General features: G+C 46.9%; 1 protein-coding gene across 1 annotated transcript in view; it reads left to right on the forward strand.

Moving 5' to 3' along the window:
- The window catches only part of GAP43 (growth associated protein 43), a 62,049-nt gene extending 38,756 nt beyond the window's left edge, over window positions 1-23,293 (forward strand). The window contains exon 3 of the mRNA XM_074808445.1: window positions 17,307-23,293. Within this exon, the coding sequence (XP_074664546.1) occupies window positions 17,307-17,395 (89 nt within the window). The 3' untranslated portion in view covers window positions 17,396-23,293. The remainder of the gene's footprint in view (window positions 1-17,306) is intronic.
- Window positions 23,294-25,612: the final 2,319 nt, after the last annotated feature.

The following is a 25,612-nucleotide window of genomic DNA, read 5'->3' on the forward strand; positions in this document are numbered from 1 at the left end:
TCAGGTAGTTGTAGAGGGCGATGAGGTCTCCCCTCAGCCTCTTCCAGACTAAACAACCCCAGTTCCCTCAGCCGCTCCTCGTACGACATGTGCTCCAGACCCTTCACCAGCTTCGTTGCCCTTCTCTGGACACGCTCGAGTAATTCAATGTCCTTTTTGTAGTGAGGGGCCCAAAACTGAACACAGTTCATCATGGCACATTGCTCAGAGTTCCTGTTCACGGGGAGGCTGGCCACCCTCACTCTTCTTCGCATCTTTATGGTATTCTTCCAACTGAACAAAGCTATCGGTCTTGAACCTGTACAATACTGAACTTTCTAGATGATATACCAAGGCTCGCTGACAGCGTTACGCTCTTACACATCTCGATAGGAAGGCGCTCTTACAAGCAGTACATACATACAGGTGGTATTGTTTAAGGCAGTGCATACTAGTGTCATTGTATGTGCTCATGTTGTACAGTGGTCGCTCACGCCAACACACGTCTCTCTACAGACAAGACTGATGGATAAACTCCACCTAGATTTTGCTCAAAATCACTGTCTCCTCATTACAATGTTTTCCACAGTGGACCACTACAACTGCATTCAGATCATCTTCAGAAAATGCTCCAGAATCTCCACACGGGAGGAAGGCTTTCTGCCATAAATGATAACCAAATTTTCTGCTGGGAAGGGCTCAATTAGCAGACTACTGGACAGAATAGACAGACAATGAAATTTAAGTGGCAGCTGTCTGCTGTAGCTGCCAGCAGTGTCTGCACCACCACCAGTGTCACCTCTTTACGCTAGGATCAAGTAGGCTGAACTTTTTAGATAGACATAAGTTTGCAGAGTAGCAGCTGGGATTTACAGCTCCAAGGAGCAGTACTTTAAAGGTAGCAGTTCTGAACCTATGGTACAGATGACTGCCACGTGCAGAGGAAAGGGATCGGGAAAGTTCACCTGGTCAGCACGATCAGATTAGTTAGACATTCCTCAAGAGCTGTATAACAGGCGTATTAATACTGGATTATCAGTGGCAGTGCAGTCATCACTTCCAGTCTTGGTGGCAACTCTATGGACTCTGGCAAGGTGAAGTTGTACTCCCAAGGGTCCATACAAATAACTAGTAGAGGAACATAGAAATTGCCAAGCCAGGTCAGACCTAACACCCATTTATACTTCTCGCAGTGGCTGCACCAAGTACTGCTATGGGCAGGTTTGGGGTAAACTGGCTCTCTGCTGCTAGGACTCATCCCTGTCCTCTGCTGCCTAGGATTTGGTTTAACAGTTAGAGCATGATGTATTATCTCTTTTGACGCTAATTATAACTGTGGCTTCATATGGCATATATATAAATGCACAACGTCTGATTGACTAAGTGTCAACAGCTTTCCCAACTCCAACCAACTGTACAATGGCCAGAAAGTTCAGCGATGAATTGGCTGCCATTGCCTTAAATATCTTTTTGTACTTGTGTTATGTCACAGAAAGAGCAAAAGCTTCTGATAGCCCTATTTTATGCCATTGATTATTGTATATAGCATCATATAGTATGCACATTTGCACAGAGGACATAGTACCATAGTCCTCACTGTTCATCTCTTTCCCGAAGAAAACACAAGCAATGCTTTCAATTGCTTTTTATATTAAATGATTCCCATGCTTTTTAGCATCTTTGCTGCTTTTCTCTGCACTCCCTTTAAATCTGCAAATGTCCTTTATGAGATGGGGTGACAAGCACTGTACACATTAGTCCAGAAAAAGCTGTACTTGTATACACATGTTTCCAGAAAGGCAGTATTTCTTCTGTTTTGCTCCTCATCCCAGTCCTTATGCACACCAACATTTTTGCTTTTTGAAGACAGCTACCCAATGAGCACTGATGACTGCAATGACATCCAGGTCCATTGTAGACTTGGGAGTTCTCCTCTTTGTAAAAAAAAAAAAAAAAAGTTCTCCTCTTTGTAAAATAAAACAAATATTTTATTCAGCCATATGATGGTCTGTGAGATTGGTCAGTGGCCAAGAGAACCAAGGAAAATGTAGGAGGTGAGGGGAGGCTGACAAATCAACCCACTGGTATCAGTTCCGTGGGATAGGTTCCACCTCCAGTTCTGGACCTCCAATAGACCTGTGAAAGACCAACTTACGCAAGCTCAATTTGAACAGGTCTCTAGCCACAATGTATTTCTCAAGAATACATTCATGCTGCAATCTTGACTTAAAGGAGAGCTTCCTCATTCCCTAGCTTTCCTCTCTGTTGGTGTTGAATATCTTTCAGGCAGAAAATAGAGCAGACACTTAACGATAATGTATGGGGGAAAACTGAATGATGGAAAGTGCTGCTATTGTGTGCTTAGCTGTTCTCTGAAGGGGAGTCTGGTCTGGTTTTGCAGCTTACTAGAAATGTGACTTTCTTCCTAGTTCTGTCTTCCCTGCTGAAGGCTCCCTTTGCATATCCTTTAGCTCTAATGGTCTGTATCATATAAAGAGCCTTGGCTTTATCATCACCAAATGTGAATGTGATCTGTGGAAATGTTTCTTTTTTCTTTCTGTGTCCTTAGCTACATCACTGTCAGCATGGGACACTGGAACAGAGCTGAAAATCTCAGCTGAGGTCCTGGCAGCCAGGAGACCATGTTGGACACCTGCCCTTTGCAGGGCTGCAGAGTAGTCAGGGAAGGAGCTATGGAAACCTGGACAAGGTCCAGAGATGTAAAGGAAAATGCTCTTCTAATGATAGGAAAAGTGAGACTCAAGGTTTCATGTAAATAAGTCTTAGATAAAGGTCATAAGGTGCCAATTATCCAGTGTTCAAAGGACCACACACTTTCCAGCTGTACCTTGAGGCAATAGCAAATGAGTCCTTTTTTCATTATGAAAGGAATCAGAAGATGGAAGACACTATTCGACCTCTCCATCTTCCTTCAGCAAAACACAATAATTGGGAATGCTAGTAATGATAACCAGACATTACCTGTAACCTACAGGGCCTAATGAAGAAGAAAATCTCTCTGACATTTGGAAGACCATCCAAATCCCAATGCTAAAGTGGTGCAGTGCTGCAGGACCATAGCTGACAATGCATTACATATACAGGGAGAGGGATGGGAGGGCAGGAGCGAGAGCTGTGACCAGTCTGCAGGAGCATTCCCCAGTGCTGCTGACTTTGGCAGAACTGTCTTAGCAGCTGTGAAAAACGTTTCAAAGATCTTACTGGATAGCCATTTGAAGAGATGGAAGATGGAATAAAGTAAAAGTAATTTAAAGTCAGGGTGGTGGAAAGTACTTTTAAAAACCCCTTTGCTGTTCTTAAAGGCTTTGGGCACCCATTGATTTGGAAATAACACAAGCCTCTAAGAGGGAGGTGTGAATGCAAGCTTGTGTGGACTAAGTCCATAACTGCCTAGGTTTTAGATGAGTACAGGACTCCATCCCCTCACTGGATGTGGGCTTAGAAATGAAAGAATATATATTCCAGTTTAGATACTCTGTGTTATCTATCCCAAAATTTCTCTTACAAGCTCCGGTTCTTCCTCCCTCCTTCCTCCCATCTTTTACAGCCTGTTTGGAGGCAATGCCCACCAGCTGTAGCTGCAGCTACAGGGTTGAAATCTAAGCCTCACTAACTTATGTAAGGCTAGGATTTCACCTGTGATTTCAGCATCAGTGCCGTAAGCAATTCAGAGTAATCTTCAGTCATCAGTGCTGCAACAAGAGATACGCCACAAGAGACCAAGCCCTGGGCTGGAACCTGCCCCACTGTGCTTCAGAAAGATGTGTGAGTTGAAGGAGTCTGCGGTCTTAATCTTAGATCTGCTCACAAATGGTCTGTATGTTTCTTCCCCTGGGAGGGACTCAGTGCAATATTGGTCTTCTGCTTTCCCTTGTGGTCAGGAGGGACGGAGATGCCCCGCATTCGCCGGGTCTGATCAGAGGGCTGCTGTGAGGTTATCTTCAGCAGGGCTGCTACAATTTTTACAAGCAGCCATTCTGTCTGACCCTTTGTCTGCATTCACCGTCTGTTGTTCAACTGGTACAGCAGGGATCCAGGTGGTGAAAGTACAGCAAAAGGAAGTAACTTCTTTATTGCCAAGCAGTGAGAAGGCACAACTGTCACCTAGATCTCCTAACCCTGTACCACACCTGCTCAGCCCTGCGCCTGTCCCACGGCACAGCTCCTAGTGTTCCGCACCGACAATCAGGGTGCTGCAGGTTTGCAACCCCGCAGGACTGCCGGGTGTTTGAGATATCCTTCCGCACAGTTTTGGCACGTGTCTTTAAGCTTATCTTTGAGGATAAAGGTACTCTTCACAGAATCACAGAATCACAGAATCATGTAGGTTGGAAAAGACCTTGAAGATCATCTAGTCCAACCATTAACCTAGCACAAACCCATCCCAGCACTACTGCCAAGCCTGTGTTGGGAGACTTATCAATGTGGCCAAACACGGTGCCAGGCCCAACGACTGAACTTGACCTCTTGTCCACGACAGAACCCCTCTCAAACACACCTGGGGCCCAGCAGGAGGGCAGGGGGAAGAAATGCACAGCACTACTGCTGAGCAGCACCACTTCTCTGGATGCGCAGCAGGCTGGTCTCAAGAGATTCTAACCCAGCACTGTTCACTGCACTCAATAAAGAGACACAAAATGAGAAAGAAAACATTTTCTTGTGCCTCAAGCTAGAAACCTTCTTCATGACTGAATCCAAATGACTGTGAGAAAGATGGATGGAGTCACTGATTTTTACATCAGGGAACAAGGAGAAAATTCCAGCTGTTCTTAACTGATGTAGCATGAAACTACTTCTTGTACTCATTTCCAGCAAAACACATACACGTGTTTCTACCAAACAGAGGAGCCAAGCCTAGTTGCAGTTCAAACCACCTCCATGCAGGGCTTCTGAGTCCCGCTGGGCTGGAATTTTTCTGTGAAACTCTTTTTTTCATTAAAGAACGCTTTAATTTGTCAAAACTAAACATAATGTACCAGGAATTATGGGATTTGTAGATAAAGCAGTAAGAGAAACCTTTGCCTGCTTTTGGAGTAGCTAGCACATGAGGGTCAGGTACTCCCTGAATGGGACAGAAGACAGGATGGGCCCATGCCTTACCCTAAGAAGCTGTAATCCACTGTGCTTTACAAGCAAGCCATTGGGCTGCTGGACAGTTTCCCCTGATCCCTCCTGCTGGAGCTGTTCCACTTTGTATAAATTATTTATTATTTGCTGGAGCCAGAATGTGGAGTTTGGTGTCCCCCATTCCAGATGAGTGCCCTCACCACCAGTCTACAGAGTCAATGTTTTCCTCTGGCCCAATGAATATTTAATGATTTATGGAAGTGGAACAGCTCCAGCAGGAGAGGAAGAGTAAGGGAGACGTGTTCATTCACATGGATATCTCACAACATTGCTCTGTGACCAGCAGGCAAGACCCGAGCCAAGGAGCTTTACAGCAAATAAAATCAGCCAGAGGACCAGGGGAGACAACAGGAGCATGAAATGGTGGGGTGCCACTTCCTATGCCTCAGTGCTATTTCAGAGCAATTTCAGAGCAGCTTAGGCCTGGTGGGTTCATGCCTCGGACAAGGTCCTCTTCTGCGACAGCTGTTGTCAACATGATGGTGCCCAAACCAAAAGTATGGGCTGCTCCACCTTGGCCAAAAACTGAGAAACTCTGCAAGTGGGAGCTGTGGTAACTCACAGCCTCTGTGGACCTGAGCTGGGCTTCAGAGCAGACTTAGCTATGCACGAGATAGCGGAGGAGCAGCTATCGTTTGGCCCCACAGCTAAGGCAGGGCCACCTTGGGCTGGCAGTGTTAGCAAGGGGACAGCCACAGCAGTGCTGAAATGTCCTTTGATGAAGAAGAGAAGCCTTGTCACAGTGGGCTAGCTCAGCAAAGGGCTGGCTTAGCACTCCATAACAGTGCTTTTTTCCACCACAATGGACAGTACTGAGGAGGAGCTTTGACTTTGCCATTGACAACCCAGACATACCTGCTACTCTGGGGTGTTAGGTGATACATCCTGGCTTCATCCTGCCACGGCACAGATGGCTGTGCACGGGCCATGAGGCTGCCTCACTGTGCCCCTGTGAGGTCTCCCCAGCATTTGCCACATGCCCTCATGTGGAGGCCGAATTCATTACCTGCCTGATTGAATTGCTGTTGTGAAAAGCCAATTAAACCAAGATCGCTACGGTGGGACAACCACACCACTTTGCTTGGTGCAGTGCTCAGACAGTTCAGAGGCTGGAAAGTCCTTCCCAAACTGGGAGGAGGTTGGAGTTTTTTTAAAAAATAAAAAATCGCAGATTTGAATTAAAATCAGAATTACTGATGCTAGCTGCTGCCACCTTCAAAAGGAAGACTGCTGCTGGCAACAAGAGAACTCGTGAAAGATTTTCCAGGCAGCTCCCTCCTTCCTTCCTGCTGTGCAGCTTGGCTCTCTGAAAACAGGGCTGCCCTACGCCCTCCTTTCCTCCTTTCCCCTAGGGCTGAGTGTTAACTGGGCAAGCATCACACACCTTTGGTCACAGAGACTTCTTGGGGCGGAAGAGGCGACTCTGCAGTCCAACCTCCCACCTTAAGTCAAGCTGTGGCTTTTCACCTCCCAACCATTAGGCTTTCTCACGGGCACCCAAGGGATGAGGCGACAGACGGAGGACGATCTGGCCTTTGCAGTATGAGCTGGGGAAAGCATCCAGCTGCCACCCAGTTTTTCAGGATGGGTGCTGTGATTCCTGATCTTTCCATCCCTGGAGGGCTGTGATTCAGCAGCCTCAGACAGGGGATTTTGGGCAGAGGAAAGGGTTGCTTTGCACCAGAAATTCCACTCCACATTTTCTTGAAGTGGGGATTTCCCCACAAGTGCTCATAGTTCAAAATACCTCTTCCTATGCCCATGTGTGATGACCTCCTCCTGTGGAAATTGAAAAGCAAAGGCTCCCAGGAGCTTCAGTGGGTGCCGCGTTAAGCCTGAACTGCCTCCTAGAGAGCAGCAGCTGTGTTTCAGTGCCCATTCTGCACAGAACACATTGGGATCCTACGTGTGTGCATGCCAGCTGTGCGGATGGCAAATACTAGTAATATCTTTGATGCAAAGACCTGGTGTTGATGTTGCAATTGCTGGGGACAGTTATCAACAAGATGGCTGTGGAAGGCCTGACAACAGGCACTTAATTAATTTTAGCATCCAATTTGCAGAGCCTTGGTGTATGATGATGGACAGAAACAAACTAATGATTTCTAAATGAAGTTTCTCCTTCATATAAACACAATATGGGAGGATGGTAAAGGGAAGAAAAAGAGACATTTTATATCCTCTCCTTGATTGCAATTCCCTGCCTTCAGCTAGATCAATATAATTTCTGCTGGAGATGGAGGCTGCCTCTGGTTTCCATGGCAATCTGGTTGTTGGAGGCTTGCAGGCTCCATGAATCCCCAATTTATCAGCCTTCTAGGCTTTAATAATGGAGACCAGCAGTCAGGCAGCTTATGAATGGCACATGTCTTTTGGGCTGGGGGAAGGGAGGAGGGAGCGTGGTTTGTAGTAAGAGCTGCAGCAATTTGTTTTCCTGCCACCGACAGCTGAAGGGGGAGGAGTATAAGGGGAGGAGCAGTGCATTAATTCTGGATGCACTGAAGGAATTTCTAGACCTTTTTGCTGCAGTTACGGAAGATTCCCTCCTCTGGCCTCTTTTACCCAGCCAACTTTGCTGGGGCAGGGGAGGAGAGCAGCTTCAGGGCCAGTCCTTTGTGATGAGGTGGGAGCTGTAGATGGAGCACTCAAAGGCTCTAGCACTCTGCGCGTTTCCTTCCTCTCCTTAACCCTCTTATTTCAGGATCAGCAGTGCGTGAATGCCAGCAGTCTGCCACGGTTTTGGGTTCATTTTTATCCTCTTACTGATCCTACCACAATTGCCAGGCTGACCAGCAGAGCTGGAAGATGGGCAGACCTCTGAGGATCTGATCTGTTTATCAAACTTCTGTCACTTGCAGTGCTATTCTCTGTGCATCTGCCAGGCCTCTCCAAACCCAAACCTCCATCCCCAAAGTGCTGTAAGCTTCATTCCCTGAATTAATTACTTTGCTAGAAATGTCCTCGCTGTACAGGAATTGCTATCAGTCACATCCGTAAGGCTGTATTTTGCTCACTTGGCCATGATCTACTCAGGGTATTTCCATTTCTTCTTATCTTTCATCCGATTTCTCCCCTATGATTTCACAAGGCAGCCGCCCTAGAGGCTAAAGAATAAATGGATATGTCTTACCAAGATCTTGTTCTTCTGTCCCCTCCCATGCCCTCTGTTTCCAAACCATCTTCCAGAACTTAACCCAGCAAGGGGGAAAAAATGGGTGACACAAAACAATACTGTTGCATGAGATGGGGACATCCTGTTTTCCAACGCGTATGCCAAGAGCAGCTGCCAACTGTTGCATTCCACAGCTGGAAGCAAGTAAAGCCCTCTATAGTCAAGCTGTTTGAATCACAAGGTATTTAAGGAATTAAAAAGAGTAGCCTTTCTGGTCTGCAGGACCTATGTGAAATCAACAGGGGCAGGGGAGGAGAAGAGGAAAGAACAGCTTGTGGGTTACTTCTTCTTAGGTTTTCCTCAGGTGAAGTAATGAGTGCCTTTCTCCTACCTGCCTTCCTGTGATGGCTGGGGAGGAGAGGTATTGCTGAGATTGCTGCACCTCCAGCTTTGGCCTGAAATTAGGGTTTCGTGGAATTTCAGAAATCATAGGATCAAGGCATCACACCTATGAAAGTGCTGCTGTGTGCAGAGTGGCTGATGGAATGAAGAGCCAAGGTGACTCAGCCTCCTGAGTACACCACAGGCTTTTGTGTGACCACAGCCCAATTCTTCATACTTTGCTCACTCTAAAATGCAGATAAAAGCCTCTGCTTTCTTCACTGGGATGCCACAAGGATAAAATACATCCATGATCGTGAGTTAGGCCATTGTTGTGGTGACAAAGACCAGATAAATACTTACATTGCTGGCCACCTGTAGCAATTTGGGAAGGTCACAATGGAGACAGCTCTTGATGTTCATGAAGGTCTGGGTTCACCATAAATGCACAATCTGGATATCTTATTTTACCTTGTATATCTGGTACAATCTGGATATTGTATCTAAAAAGACCAGTACACTACCTTGCTAGAAAGTCATGCGGTGGATAATGAAGAACTGTGGTTTGAGTGTCTACAGAGGCATCTTTGTCTCTGGCTCGCCCTTTCTGGGGAGCTGGAGAAGCTGATAGCTTGGAACCTCTCCTGAAGGGAGCCCTTCTCCTCCGGCAGAGCAGCTGAGCAACTGGTTGGGAATCAGATCAGCTCTGACCCCAGCTGATGGCTGGGGAGATCCTGCGCAAGTCACTTCCCATTTCTCCACTTCAGGCTCCCTGGCTGTAAAGACCGTGGAGCCTTGGTAAGATTCTGTCAAGGGCAGCACCTTTGACACTGTTTGGCAGGAGGCCACTCAATACCATTGCAAAACATCTGCCTCCAAGGCACCTTCATCCCAAAAGGGCTCTTTTACCTCCCCTTTGGCCACTGTACTACATATCCTCCTACTTGCCCACCACTTTCTGGTACAACAAAGCACTGTGACAGGTCACACTGCTGTCGGGTGGGAACACCCTGTCCTCCCTGGAGCTGCATTTGCTTGTAACAGTGACAGTGGCCAAGAGAGAGGCATTGATAAAACAGATCTCACTGTCTGAAAACCTAACCACGCTGGTAGGCTTCTTCCAACCCTAGCTGGATTGCAATTCCCCAGTTATAGGTACTGTGCACAGGAAGTTTGGGCCAAAAGGGCTGGTAATAGGCAGGAATAAATGACCAGCCAGCAGTAGGCATGTCATTTGTCTCAGCCTTCAGGCCTGGCTGTGTCCATGGATGTGGGAAGGAAATGGCAGTGGAAGAAGGAAGGAGAGAGACGCTTCTTTCCCATTCTCCAGGAAGCAAAAATATTTGCAAATGTAGCTGTAACAGGGTTAACACCTCACATTCACAAGGAACATCTTCCCTTTTCTCTCTCCACCCTCTTCCTCCACCACTCCCATTTCTCTGGAGACCTCTCTGCTCCCTCCCGTCAGCCAAAGTTGGGGAGTTTCCATGGCAACCCGGCAGCTGGTGTCTAGACACTGTGAAAGATGCTTCGCAATGGAGCTGTGAGCCTGACTCCCCTCGGCACCCCCTCCCCACCGCTGCGCACCCTGAGCATCTCTCCCAGCACTCCCTCCCTTTCCCTCTACTGCACACTCGGATGCCGATGCAGGGTGGGGTTTCCGTGGTGGCGCTGGGGGAAGAAGGCACTGGGTGGGAGGAGCGGGAGAGGAAATCCCTAAGCCACAGGCTCTCCAGCCTGACAAAGCGCAAAGGCAGCTGGGGCGACAGAATTGGGGCTGACTGTCCTCTGAGGATTTAGCAGGATCGGAAAAAGAGGCAGCCATCCAAGCTTGGACCAAAGTAATCAGCCATGGGCCTGGCAGAAGTTTGTTTTTTTTTTCTCTCTGCTAGAGGAACTGAGATTGGCATACATGATGCTGAAACAGAGATGAGGTGGTCCAGGAATAGGAGGCCCCAAACTACCATGTGTTGTGGCCATATTCACCTTTTTGGTTTAACCTTCACAGGCATCTTAGCCTGCTTTTTTTCCAGTAGTTACTGGGCAACTTCCCTGGACCTCCTACCAGCTACTTGCAGTGGGGACATCCCTCCCCACCACCTTGTTGAAGGGTTTGCCAGATCTCCCAGGTGCCAAGTGTCCCCCCAGGGCTCACAGGAACCAGGTGGTACCCTGGGTCTGTCTGTAGCAAGTGAGGGAATCTCCAGGGGTTTGGGAGAAATCATGCAAGTCAGTCCCCTGGATCAGACACAGCCACTCACCTGAAATACCCAATTCTTTAATTTCTCAATGTTTTGCTGGACCAGCAGCGAGAAGCAGCGAGTGGGGAGGGTGTAGGATTTTAGCGCTGCATATGACGCATTGTAGGGCTGACTGCAATGGGCTAACTTGGATCAGGAAGGGAACAGTATAAGCAACAGCTCTGAACCTGAAGTGAGTCTCGTTTCAGCAGTCTCAGACCTACCGTCGTCTGCCTGGAATCAGCTTCTGGCTGGCTAGAAGGACAGATGGATCGGGACAGATGAATCAAGCTGTGAAGCCTGGATTCAAATCTGGATCCAAATGTCATTAAAACTAGGAGAGGCTCAGGTCAGGGATTTTAAATGGAGCCTTCCAGTGCTCCTTAACAACAACAACAAAAAAAAATGTCTTTAGACAGAGTCATCTCTGGGGCAGATGAGGTCTGCTTATAACAGGGCAGGAAAACCCAGATTAATATTTGGGAGGATAGAGGAGACCAGACAAGGCACAGGTTTTCAGTTCCATGTCTGACCAAGCTGTAGTTGGCAGAGGACAGAGGAAGAAGGGAGTGAGCATGACAAATGGTAGAGGAAGAGCAGTGACTGAGTAGATCTGGGCAATACTTTAGCATGAAGGCATGGGAGAGTTCTAGCTGCACAATCAATATCAACAATAATTATGAAAACAGTGAGAAAGCAGTGAAAGCAAAATCCCTGCATCTGTATTAGAATCTCAGAGTGTTTGTGCAATTTCTCTTCTCTTGGCATTGGCTGTGGTAATTTAAAGATCTGCAGTGGAACAGAGACAAAAAGGAAAACAAAACCCAAGCCACCAGCCACAAAAGAAATGATCAGCAGAGAGGTTGCATGCTACTATGGTCATAAGCTGATGTCTGCTCTGATTTAATTAATCCTGGCAAGTCAGACGGGAGCTGGGCAGGTCCCAAGAGACAGTGTTTTACCCGGAAATCCACTCAACCTAATTTCACTAATGTAGGGCAGTGGAGGGACTTGGAGAGGAGCCTGCGTGCTCAGCCATTAGAGCACAGCGTAGGCAAAGGCAGCTGGAAGTGCCACCATCCAGCAGAACTGCTGCTTGCGTGCCTGGTTCAGCTTTACAGCAACCAGAGCTGCATATGTTCGAGGTGTTTGCTCCCCAGCAGGGTTCACAGACATGACTCTCACCCTTTCCAGGAAATAAATGGAGTGCTGAGCAGAAGAAGTTCTCTAAGATCCTATTTCAGCAAGATCTGTAGTTCGATTCCATATTGTTTCTCTTCTGTGGGCAAGGCAGTTCCCTAGCAGGTACCAGTCGGAGCTGTAGGTATGAAGCATGTCTCTGACACAGGCCTTCAGCTGGGAAGCAAACGCACTTCAGCCTCTCCCACCATGCAGCTCTATCGCTTAAGCAATTCTGCAGTCACAGCTTAAGGTTTGTCTGAGGCTGCCCAAAAAGTTTCTCAATTTGGCTGCCTCATCAGGGTGCTAGATTGAAGTGAGATTGGTGGCAGCTCAGCTCACAGATGCCTGTCTCTTTGGCAAAATTATCCAATGCTATAGGATGATTTGGACTGCAGCATAGATTTCAAAAGACTGAAACAAAAGGCAAAGCTGCAAAACAAACTAAAATCTAAAAGTTGTCTCTGGGAAAGATCCACAGGACTGAAATAACCAGGAACAGTGCAAGTGATGACTGATGTGCATTAACTGTGAGGGTGATGATTGCAAGCACGAAATAAGTAGCTTTTGTTGTTGGTCTTGTTTGGGGGTTTCTTTTTAACTTTTTAACCTAGCCATTCCTGCTTTATCCTTCAGGACAGATTTTATTTTTGGACCCTCCTCAAGCTTCTTTTGCTTCATATTACAGCTCAGCCTCCCCTCCTGTTCTGCTTCCTCCATGCATGCACATGTGTTCTCATTTTTGTGAGTTTGGGCCCTTCTTTTTGCTCTGTTGCTGGAATGCTCTAGAACAAATGTGGATGACTCCACCTTGGCTTGCTAAAGATGTTGGTGTTCCCAAGCTGCAACTCCTCTTGTCCTAAAGTAGGCATCTAAGGATGAAATGCTATGAATGGCCTCAAGTTGCGCCAGGGAAGGTTTAGACTAGATGTCAGGAAGTATTTCTTTACAGAACGGGTTATTAGGCAGTGGAATGGATTGCCCAGGGAGGTGGTGGAGTCCCCATCCCTGGAGGTGTTTAAGAGTAGGGTCGACATAGCGCTGAGAGATATGGTGTAGATGGGAACTGGCAGTGTTAGGTTAATGGTTGGACTAGATGATCTTCAAGGTCCTTTCCAACCTAGTTGACTCTGTGATTCTGTGATTCTGCTATTGTTCCTCAAGCAGGGGACGGGACATTTTGCCTAAATGCCCTGAATTCTCACCCACTTTTTTGTCACCTTTTACATCTATTCCAACAAAGTGCAAAGTGAATGTAAAATGCCAAGGCTGTGTAGTTTTGTCTGTATAACTCTATCTGTCCACTACAAGCCAACAGGTACGATAGCCCAGAGTTCAATAAAGTGGGAAATCAAGACGAGTATTGGGTAAAAAGCAATGTCAGAAATAGTGTCTCTGATGCATGGAATCCCCAGGATAGCTATCTACTAATCTCCCCAGGGATGCCTTGCCCTCCTTTGCTGGGAAACTGAAAACTAGACTGGAGAAAACCCCAGAGAACATACTTCAGAAATAGCCTGCATCAAACAAACTGGTTAAGGGCGGGTCAGATAAACCATCTCACCTCACCTCGTGAATCAGATACTGCTATTAACTGGCCCTGATGACAGTAGGGTTGTACCACGTTGCTCCCGTTGCACAGAGAGAATCCTCTCTTTTCACTGCTGAGGTTTAGCAGTGCCACAGCTCGAACTTTATTTTTCCTGCTGAATTTTTTTATCCTTTGTGATATTACTTCTTGCTAAAGTTCATTACGGTGTAATAACACTGGGTTGCTTCTTTTCCTTCATCCCAAAGATCAATGAATGTTGCTAAAACATGGAAATGACATAGCTTAGCAGGGTGTAGCAGTGCATAGGGTATTTCCCCTTATTACTTCAACATCATGCAAGAAAAAAGAGGGAGAGTGGCTGGCTGAATTTTCTGTGGTAATTCCTATTCAAAAAGGTAGATCTCTTGTTTATACTTGGGACATCCACAGTTTGGCTCTAGTTCACCATGTGTCCAGCACTTGGTTTGTACAATTCCCCTCTGTTGACTTGAATATGTGGTGAAGTGGCTTTAAATCCTTTTTGCTGCTCCATGACCTCAGAGTCAGTCCAGGCTATTTCAGCCATGGCAGAAATCGGTGCAGTCTCTGGGCTGCTTCATCAGAGAGTCACTTGCCTACCACTGACTGCTCCCCAGAGAAGAGCAACAGGGGCAACAAGGCACCCCCACGCAATTCCTGTCCCAGCCAGGGATCTCTGGGTTCCACAGACACTCCCTGGAAACTAGATTCGCCACTGTGGCGAGCCAACAGGGAACAAAACATGGCAGAAAATTGTGTTTCCACCTGCCTGCTTATCCTAAGAGTAAGAATGGCATGGGAAATATTGTGAGCTACCCCGTGTCACCGAGGTTGCCAGCTCCTCCACTTTGAGTGCAGCCAGATTTCCTGCCCATCTGGCTAGGAACAGTTGTCAAGAGCCTACCACTGTAGGAGCTGGACCCCACTTTCAGCTGCTGGTGTAACGGGGGCATCTGTGCAACTTAGTGGTTTGTAGGTCTTGGCCAAGGCACTCAGTATCACAACAGGTACGCAGGACTTCCCAGCGTCCATCCTTGTGCTTGCTGCATTATGGGCCCTTCTCTGTTGTGCTGTCCTGAGGAGGCTGTGGGGACTGCCAGCTAAAATCTGCACGTATTTTCAGTAGGAAGACACAGAAAGTTTTAAACATAATCCAATATAGTGTCAGGGCTTGTGTTCCTGAAGCTGCATTGCCTATCCTTTGTTGCCCTTTCATTCGTCTTGCATTTATGTGCAGAAAAAGACCAGAAATTCTGTCTTACTAGGGTCTATCACAGCCTTGTAGCAAAGCATGCTTTGCTGCTGGCTAACAATAGTCTTTTGGCTCAAATTTAGGGGTAGATGGTTGTGCATTGGGATTCTACTCTTGGCTCCATAATTCAACATGTCTCCTTCCATGAATGCCTTGGAGAAGAGCAGGATTAAAAGGAGTCCCCTCCCTCCCCCATGGAGTGTGATCAAGTCATTCGGGAAAATTAACACAACTAGGACAAGTTGGCCTGCTTTGTCTTGCAACGATACCTGCATCTTATTTTAATCAGTAGCCTATTTTGTCTTTGGTTTATGTTGTAGCTGTACCATATATAGAAGGAATCCTTAAGTAGCCTTCTGTTTAGCTGTTCAGTATCAAGGAAAGAAAGTCCACAGAAGTTTTTGCTGACAGGGGGTTTGCAGGTGCAGGGACTCAGGCCATGGGGATGTTCCCACAGGCTTTTTCCTTTTGGAAAATCAACAATCAATGTTTACTAAGACAAAAAGTATTTGAAAGTCCAGAAGCAGAGCCTTTAATGAAGATGATTCAGGATAGGAAATTACACACATCTTAAAGGTGATCCATATGGAAGTGGTGCTTAGGAACATATTTAAAAGCTAGGCTAAAGAGCCGAGGAAGAGAGGGAAGCAGGAACGCAGCACCTACTGCCAGTGTTGGAAGCAAATACAAGTCTGCCATCTGATGGCATCAAATGGACCAGGCCAAAACGCACAAACGGCGTCAGTAAGGAAAGATTCACATCCCAAGTAAAACTCTCATTAATGCTAAACATGGGTGTAAGGGTGCTAATCCTCACAAACTAAACATTGTCGTGTGAACATCCGTATTGTTAAGCTGACAGCGTGGGCCATGGTGTGATTGTTGAATACGCCAACTAGCTTTGCCCCAGACAGCTCCCAGACACAGCCACCCTGTTCTAGAGAGTAAGAGAGTTTTGCTATATGGACATGAGCCATGTGGCGCCAGCTGGCCTCGGGGCCAGAAAGCAGTCCCTGGCCCATTTTACTTGCTGGTATAACCTAATCTGATAGCCCGTCAGAGAAGCCAGGAACTGTCCAGGTACCCCACAGTCTCTCTCTGTGGAATGACCACCGGAGATACAGTGATGCTACGGAGGTATGTCGACTGCCAGCATTGAGGTATGTGACATACCAGTCTTGAGGTTTGACCCACACCACCCAGCCCTTCAGTGCTTGTTTTTTTCCCCTGTTCTTTACCCCACGTCTGGAGTGATGCTGCTTGCTTTGCCTCTCCACGGTCTGTGTGTATGTGAGTGTGGGAGGGGGAGTCAGTGAGGAATGAGGAGAGATGGTGATGGAGCAGACCAGCCACTACAGTGCACTAAGACCCTTGTGCATTATTCTACCTTACAGCCCTGGGTGAACCGTCACCTTCTCCTGTAAAAAGCAATCCACATGGTGCATAGACCTTAGCGGGGTTTCTGAAAGAGTCTTGGAAACATGTTAATGTCCTAACCTGTACATCTAAAGATGACGAAAGCTGGTCAGCAGGAACTCAGAGACAATTAATTCCATCCTGCTGCAATGAAGGGAGCCCAGTCTCGGGCTGGATGAACCCAGCAGTAACATCAGTCCAGCTTGAGGGATACTCCTTTCATTTACTTTGTCCTTCCTGGCTGCCTCTGCCTTCCCCTCGGTTCTGATCTGCTGTCTAGTTCATTGTTGTGGGATTGCTCCTAGCTTTCATTTTAACTTCTCATGTGAATGATGTGCTGGAATAAGGTGTCTGACTGATTGACAGACAAACCCAGCCTCCAGTTACACTCATTGCGTCCCTCTGGGGCAGCTCTGCCTTCGAAAGGAGAGCCTGGAAGACTGGAGAGATGTGACAGCTTCTCAGATGAAGGCTCCTGTTCTTGAACGCTAGAGACATTTCTCTAGATCCCTGTTCAGTATAAGAGAACTGAGTTATAGGTTGTAAAATTTTTCCCTCTAGGCCTTGCAAGCTTCAAGTGCGCGTAGAGTTTTCTCTTCATGACCTCTTTGGTCTTGGCTGGGAGGATCCATAGCAGTAATTAGGGGGCAACAATTCAACAGTGGTTGGCACAGTCAGTAGGTTCAGTAAAAGGGTGTTTTATCTAGCTGGTAAGCCAAGAGCCTAATCAGTGGGGGGAAATGAATGGTAATTGCCTGCCACATCAGCAGCGAGCTGGGCAGCTCCTTCCAGTTGCGCATGCTTTCCGGTGGGGCTGGAGGCGTTTTGTGAGAGCTACACACTTGCCTGCTGGGCTGAACCCTGGCACGTTCTTTCCATGCTGCAGAAATGCCATGGACTTTGAGACCTGGGTCACTTTGGGGAGAGAGAAGCCTGAAGCTGCGCAGCCCAGCATGCGATGGCTGTGTGCACATGCAGGATGCTCTAGATTATGGCTGACTAACCCTGAACCATCTCTTTCCCCACTAGATGCTGTAGAAGAAACCAAACCTACTGAAAGTGCCCAGCAGGAAGAGGTGAAAGAAGAAGAGAGCAAGGCGGACCAAGAAAATGCCTGAACATTAAGAAATGACTCCCCATTGCCCCTCCCTCCCTCCCCCTATCCTCTATCCTTCCTTCCCACCCCAATCTCAATCTCCCCCCTTCCTGCTCACATCTGTGAGCCTGTCCGTCCCTCTCCCATTCCCACTTAAACCCTTTTTCTCTCTGTGTGGCAAACATTTAAAGAAAAAAAAAAAAAAAGCAGGAAAAATCCCAGTCAAACAGTGTGGCTTAAACATTTCTTTGTTTCTTGGTGTTGTTATGGCGAGTTTTTTGGTAATGATGATCCAATCATTTTGGGAAAATTCTTGCACTGTATCAGAGTTCTTTGACCTGGCGCGTGCGTGTGTCTGTCTGCCCACCGCGAGCGCTCTCTCTCTCTCTCTCTCTCCTCTCTCTCTTCTCCAAGTGTGTGTGTGTGCAATGTTACGTTCATCTGAGGAGTCCAGACTTACCGAGTGAGTTAAAACAAAAGAGGAAAAAAAAATTCCTTTTCTTCCTTTTTCAATGTGATGGAATGAACGAAAGAAAAAAAAAAAAGACCAAACCCAACAACAAAAAAGAGGAAAATAATACTAAACCCCAGTTTGTTTTCAGATCTAAAACAACAAAAAAATATGTGCCAATTAGCGTAATGCTTGGCTCCAGGCTCCTTTTTCAAACTGAACAATAATTATAATAAATGAGAATAATGATCATTAATACCACCGTGTCGCATTTCTATGCTGCCGTACATCCTGCTGGCCTGCAGTCTTTGGTGGGCCACTTCTTGCGTGACCCCACTGTGCTCCTCGGCCACCGGTCAGTGACCAACCGCTTTCCCTGGCACTGCTGAGGGGATTTTTAAGGGAAGCAGGCTTGGATTTTGAATGAGGTGTTAGCACCAACTAACATAAATAATGAAAGTAGCAAAATCAGGTTTAGGAAAGAACAAAATAAGCGGCCCTCTACGAGACCTCTAGGCCCTGATTTGGAGAAGTATGGTGACCTTGGAGGGATGAGACAGCAGAGGGACCAGTTTTGATCCATGATGAAGGTCCAACCCCTGCTGAGGGGTGTGCCAAGGGCCATGAGGGGACAGAGTCCTGGGGCTTGAGCTCCCCCCGGCAACAGGGAGTTGCTCACCCCATCGGGCTGGAGTTGGAGAAGTTGAGCAGCGTAGTGTGGCCCTCCAAAAATGTTCTGTTTGGCAAAATAAATAGGGCCAATGCATTGAATGAATAGGCACGTGGGCAGGACAAGATCTGGTGGTGTAAGAACCAGTCAACGGCACTTTGAGAAATACCTCATTCCTGCTCCCTGGAGAAACCAGGGATGGTTCACCCAACTCTCACAAGGGCCAAGGCTTTTAGCTGTTGTTTATGGCCTTCCCCCACAGCCAGCTAAAAGCATGGTGCAGGCTTGGCGCCGCGGGCAGAGCACCACCTTGTCAACCTCCACTGCTGCTTTCCACGGGGCTCGGGATGTTCCCTGGTGCCTGCCAGACCCAGCCTGTCCTGGTGGAGGACTGACAGTCACCCAGCCCTGAGCCTGAACAGCCTTCGGCATCTGCTGCTCTTTTTATGAGCTGTGAGAGTGAACAGTTAAAATGTATTCAGTAATAACTGGGCTTTCATAAAAGACCAGTTATTGCTCTTTCACTATCATGTGCTTTCCCACCAGCTTGTGTATGGTTTCCTGGCCGCATTGGCAATGACAGCCAGCGTACCCTGCAGGATTGTCGTACGATGCTACAGGGCCACAATTAAATTGGCCTCACAGCAGTGACACCAAAAAGATGGGTCTGCTGACAGCCCTAACATCCCTTGGTGGCTGATGCTTGGAGTGGCAGCCCTGCGGCCTTCAGAGGGCTGGCTGGCCCTCCCTGCCCTACTCCTTTGTTCTCCTCCATCTCTTTGTTGGAAATAGGGAGAAAAGATGAACGATGTCTCCTCAGAGATGATCGGTTTGAACGTAGACCGCTCACTGGAAGTGCCATCAAAACGCATCAGGATTCATTTCCATGTGCTTCCTGGCGTTGTGTAGAAATAAGAGAGAGAGAGAGAGTGGGAGGATTTTAAAAGAGAGAGGGAAAGAGAGAGTGGGAGAGAGATTGGACAGAGATTTTTAAAAACAGGGATTAGAGAGAGGAGGGGGGAAAAGATTTTCGAGTGGATAGATGGATGATAGGGAGAGAGAGGGGAGTATAGCTAGAGTAAGAAAGATTAGAGTGAAAAAGATGAGAGAGAGACAGGAAGAAATTAGATAATATGGAGCAATAGATGATTGATAGAGATAGTGAAACGTAGCTAGCTGAAGTAGATTAGACAGACTAAATAGGTAGAAAGATGGGCTGACTGACAGATAGGTATTGTGTCATACTTCATAAACGATATATATGCTAATATTCCCATGTCATGATGGGTGGTAAACCCTGAGACACCTTCCAGCCTGACCTCAATTCAGCAAATGTAGCGCGGACATCAGGCATTGCTTGGACCGTATGTCAGGTCTCACCACCCTGCCTGTTTCTGCAGTGGAAGCGGCAGGGGGGTGGATGGTGTTTGGGGAGGGAGAGCGCTCTGACGGACACGGGGGGCCGAGGAGTAGGCAGGAGAGGCGTAGAGTATGTTTGCTGTTCGTAGCACATGAGGTGCCCAGCCCAGCTCGGACGTTGCAGACGCCCCGTGTCTCTAGCACCGAGTCGAGAGAACTGAGGTTCAGCTCAGGATTTGTGGGAGAGGTGTTTGGGAGGAGGCAGGAAGGAGAGAGCACAGTTTTTGTTTAGCATCATCTCCTGTCATGACCATTTACAAGAGTTTTCTTAAGGACTGTCTTGCCTGTTTCTGCAAAGACTGCGTGGTGTCCCTGCTCTTCTGACTTCAGACCCCAAACTTTTCATCTTGCCTCCACTTTACTATTACTATTTTTAACTTTATAAGGAAAAGAAAACTGCCTCTCATGTCTTCCTGGACATAGGCCTTCCTCCCTCCTCAAAAAACAGAAACATTTTTCTCTCCCCGGAGATGTTTTATCTTTGTATTTCGCATGTTGCCTCCCCCTTGGCTGATGGTTGGGGCATCACGCGTGTTTTGTCACCGTTTGTAAGAACATACTTTGCCATGTTGCTTAGAGAACAAAGGGTTGGGTTTTGTGTTTTGTTTTTTTCCCCCCACAAAGAGAACGGGGTATGTGGTTACCAACTGCAAACCTAAATAATTTAAATACTAATTCCTCTCCCTTGGTTCCAGTTTAAAATTACTAGCTGTAACCAAGCACCCCCCTATCTTTCTTATTGTACCGTGTCCTGATCCTGCCAGAGAGTCAGGGCAAAGAGAGCGTGAGAGAGAGCACACAGACAAACCCTGCCTTGAGCAGGCAGTGGTTTAATGTGTAATACACAAGATTTGTATAGGAAGTTGGGCTGTCTTCGGGGTACAGGAAGAGAGCAGAGAAAAGCATTTGGATTTCCTTGAGTTGCCTCTTCAGTCAGATTTTCAAAGGCTAAAAGGAAACAGTATAAAGGATGTAGCATGGGATGGAAACTGGAAGGAGAACAAGGGTATTTGAGGAACGATTTTTCTAGTAGGATATCAAGTGAACTGAGAGCAGTACAAGAGGCAGGAGGTCCCAGAAGTAAAGACTGGAGCAAAGAGTATCCAGCAGAGTAGTTGGAGCTTTTCTACTATTCCTGATGCAACAACCGACACGAATTCTCCAGGGATTATATATCTAATCCTCTCTCCCTGAAGAGGATATAGCTGTGCCTGGAGGCATCTGTGGTTGTTACTTTATGTATGGAGAGGGAAGGGCATGTCAGAATGACTCACACTGGGGATTTGATGCCTGACCTCACCTACAGTGCCGTGGAAGTTCAGAGTCCAAGAGGGGCTTTTTCCATGCCTCTCTAGTAAGATATGCTAGTGATCCACATCTATACTGAATGCTCATACCAGCTGTAGGCCAGCTCTTGACATTTCACCTCATAAGAGAAGTATAAAAAAAATCTCAACCTAACACCCCCTGTCAGTAGATCATTCACATTAATTTGGTCTGCTTTGCCACCCTTGTGGCATCCACAGACCTTCTGCAATGATAGCATAGAAAAAACCCACAACCCTTGCAATAGTTGCATCAGCCAAGAAGCTCCACTGTGAGCCACATTCCAAAGGGAGGGGAAGGGCATCCTGCTGAGATCCCTTCAGACCCAGTGTTTTTCAATCCCAAACCCTAACGCAGCCCCATGAGAGGCCTTAGCTGGAAGGAACTCACCTACAGTGACAACATAAACACCATCGCTTGGGGAACATGTTACTCTAAATGAAAGAAATGGCCATGACTGGAGGAAAGGGGTTTAGAAAGAAAGGAAAGAAGAAAAAAAGAAAGAGGGAGTTCCTACCAAACTCCCCAGGGGAGTTACTTCTTTTTTTTCTGTGGTCTCCGAATGGCAAACTAGCACGTGAGGCTTTTTGTACTGAAGATCTGGTGTTTGTCCTAGGTGTCATAGGAAGGAAACAGAGTGGCTGTGGTTTGCAGAGGTAGAGGGAAGGGTCTGAATGAATGTTTTTGTGTCCCCTCTTGGCTAAGAAGTCTGCTTGATGGTCACCTGCAGCTCAGCGACGCGGGGGGTAGTGGTGGGGGTCCTCTTCCAGGCCTGTGCTCAGATTCCCTGCTTTTTCCGCATTGCCACATTAGCACTTTCACTGGATATTTAGAGCACCTCAGGACTGGTTCTCCTCTCGCTCACACCGGGGTAACTCAGGAGTCACTCCACTGGAACCAGTGGTGTTAATCTGGTGTGAAAATAATGCGAGAGGAGGATTCAACTCCTCGGGGGGGGATTTTCCAGGTCCCCGAGGGGGAAAAAAAAGTCAATGGGAGTTACATGTCTAACTGCCACTTGTGCCTGTGAAAGTCTGCCCCTTATCTACCCATATGTATATAGGGTACAGTTTTCAGAATAACCTAAGTGACACGGGCACTTGAGAGCACACATTTCACCGGCTTTCAAAGAGATGCAAGCTCCTAAGGCCCAGATGCTGAAGGATGTCCAAGCTCCTCTCTGCAGCGAATTTGGGGTCTCAGGCCTAAAGTTCTCCCGTCATTTTCCAAAATGGAACTGAAGATCATGAGTCATTTAGGTGGTCCTGAAAGCGCTACCCTCTATCCATTTTTCAGGGTGTTGATCTCAGGTCATGTGCAAGCCTGCATTCTTACCTACAATGCTTTATTACTACATTCCTCTGTTGAGCAATACTTGGAAGAAGAGTTGAAGGTTGAGATTTGCAGAACAGGCTAGTGACCCCAGTGGCTCACGTCTGGAGTGCCCAACTTGAGAGACACCTCACTGGGGCCCAATCCACAGGTCCCCTGTGTACTCTGAACATCGAGATTCATGTATTACACACCCAGAACCACTGGTCACTTCCAAAAAAAAAAATCCCAGCCTGAGACCTAGACTACTCTCACAAAAGAAAATCCTAGGTGAACCGTTCATCCAATAGCTTGTTTTTTCTGCTCATACCTGTTCCCAATGAACGAAACACTTCCCTGTGCATCACCTAAGCCCTATTTTGTGGAGTTACACTGGCATACAGCTGAAGTAACACAGTAGTAAATCGGGGCCTGAAGAAGGCGGCTACAGCCTAGAGAGTATCAAGAACTGTGACGTGTCTGGAAGCTAATAAGAGCAGAACTTGACAATTAGAGCGGCCCATTTCCGATGCTCTTGTGTGAGGATCTGGAAAGAGTCTCTCACTCATTGTACTTGTGCATTATGAATGTGTCCATCTGCAGAGATCTAATGTACACATATGTCCTGAATATTGTCCTAAGGTTGCAAGCTTCAAAAATGAGCAGAAAACATTCCCGAGAAGTGAGAATAATACAGATGTCTGTATTTGAAAAATTGGTTCAAATAAAGTCTCTCACTTATAGATATGCGTATTGTGTGCAGTTATTTGCTCCTGGAATAGAAGTTTCTCCCTTGTACGGGATTTCAGTGCTTTCACAAAAAATCTCATTCCCATTCTCCCTTGACCTTCTCAGTCAAGTCTTATTACTGTGGAAAGAAATACTTTCTGTTTAGTCTGTCTGGGTAAAAAGCTATGTTAAAATGAAAGGGCAAAGTAAAAGGCCTAGCCTGTTTTTACTGTTGTTAAATATCTATTGAGATAGAGGTAAAAGGCCTGAGGCAAGGTGTGGTCTCCCTGTGCAAAAGTACTAGGTATTTCTCTAATAAGAAACAGACATTGCTGCTGATGCTCTCAACCCAGGAAAGGCCAGCGTGTGGCCTGACACCAGGCTGAACCCAGGAAAGCTGTGCATCACGTATCTGCAAAATGTCCACAGCAAAATGCTGGGCCTGAGATGTTCCAAGTAAAGGAATCTGTCCGGGTGTAGAAATGGTGATGTGGGTCACCATTCGGTAAAGGACTTGGCATGTTTAAGGAAAAGTGAGTACAAAATGGGATACATTTTTTTAGACAATTAGGCCACCTTGTACAAATGTATCTAAAGGTATCAAATTCATCATTGGATTTAAATCTTCAGTACCTGACTGGGAAACTCCAGAAGTTTTTGAGATAGGAATATATCTTTCAGCACCTAAGAAATCTCACCGAGTTATTTCCCTCTGTATCAACTTTGTGCCAAGTGCAATGAAATATGAACAGAGCAGCAATTGCTGCCCAAGCTGTGCTAGGCTGCTGACTTAATGCAGTGCTGTATCTGTCAGCAGCTCAAGAGCAGAGCTGAAATCAAGCATTTTTTATCACATCTATTCATCCCAGGAAGCTTTGCAACTACTATTTAGAAATCACTTGCAGCTCATCTCTGAAACACAGCAGCTGGCTTAGCAAGGGCCCGGGAAAATTCCTGATGAGGCTCCAAGGAGCTGCCTGGGAAATAGAGCAGACCTCGGCACCTCACATGGGTTCTGGACGAAGTGCCAATTTACAAATGAAAATGACACAATTAGATGTCTGTATTCTTGCATGTAATCATCAGTTGCCCCGTGTCTTCTCCAAAAAAGGCGTGGACTCCAGCTTGTGTGCAAACAAATATTTAGCATTCAAAATCAAGTGGTTTCAATTAGCCACATCACTAGATTGCAGGGCTCAACCCTGGCAGACTGGCCTTGCTTCAGTGGGGCAAAACACCTGTAAATGGGCAGCCAAGGACCTTGCTCCAAGTAAATGGTTGTCTTGGGGTAGCAAGGCTGCCTTGCGCTCTTTTATCTTCTACACACAGAGGAGGCGGGGGGCAGGAGGCTGAACGGTTGTCCCATGGCACATGTGTCAGCTGAAACTCAGCCTAACATAAATCTCCGCTAGAGACTTTCTAACCAGGCACACAAAGCTCGTTGTGCGTGATTTCCAGTGTCACTGGAAATCTTGCCACTGTGAGCTGGAAATAAACTTTCTGCCTGAATCGTACAAAATGACCCGTGACCCACTGTGGCTGTTGGCCCCCACGATTTCCTCTCTGCCCAGGTGAGCTCCCTTCAGATTGCCACTTAACATTCACAGACCACACTGATAGCCCTTCTTTAGCTTCTGTGAGACAGGAGTGATGTGTTTCCGATTCCCATGGTGGTCCCCCGGCTTACCCGCACTAGGCTGAGGAGGACCTCCTCTCCTTGGGGAAGCCACAAAAGCAGCCTCAGGTTTTCTGGGCTTTTGACAACACCAACAGCTTCACGGCAGACTTGCCACCTTCATTGCTCTACTGAGGTCACCAGCAAAAGACCAGTGTTTCTCATACTATCACTCAAATTTCTGAGTCTGCTGTCCTTTACCCATCAGGCAGCATGAAGCACCCTGTAATAGACATTTACAGTCTCCTAATATGCTACATTTTGCCCTGTTTTACCACTGTATGCAAAGCTGGCATCTAGTCTGACAGGGGCTGCTGCCCTCTGAAGATGAGCAGAAAAAAAAAACCAGACAAAGGAAATTATGCACTTCTATACCCAAGATAACTTTTGTTTATTAAAAATGAAATTATTTTTCTCTGTGTAGGGCCACTTTTGTTTATTAAAAAGGAAATAATTTTCATTTAGCTTGGCATGGAAAGGTAAACATGAATAATAAGAGAGGCAAGGAAGTAAAAGCCGATTTCTCTCAGAGGAGCACCACTGGCTGTAGCTGAAAGGGAGGATTTGCAAAGAGGTGGTAGCTTGTATGAGACAGACTGCCATAGCTGAAGAAAGTCTTGGGGTACTTCAGTCTCTGTAAATGCACCAGCCTACAACC

This window comes from Strix aluco, chromosome 2, assembly GCF_031877795.1.
Source record: "Strix aluco isolate bStrAlu1 chromosome 2, bStrAlu1.hap1, whole genome shotgun sequence".
NCBI classification, from domain to species: domain Eukaryota; kingdom Metazoa; phylum Chordata; class Aves; order Strigiformes; family Strigidae; genus Strix; species Strix aluco.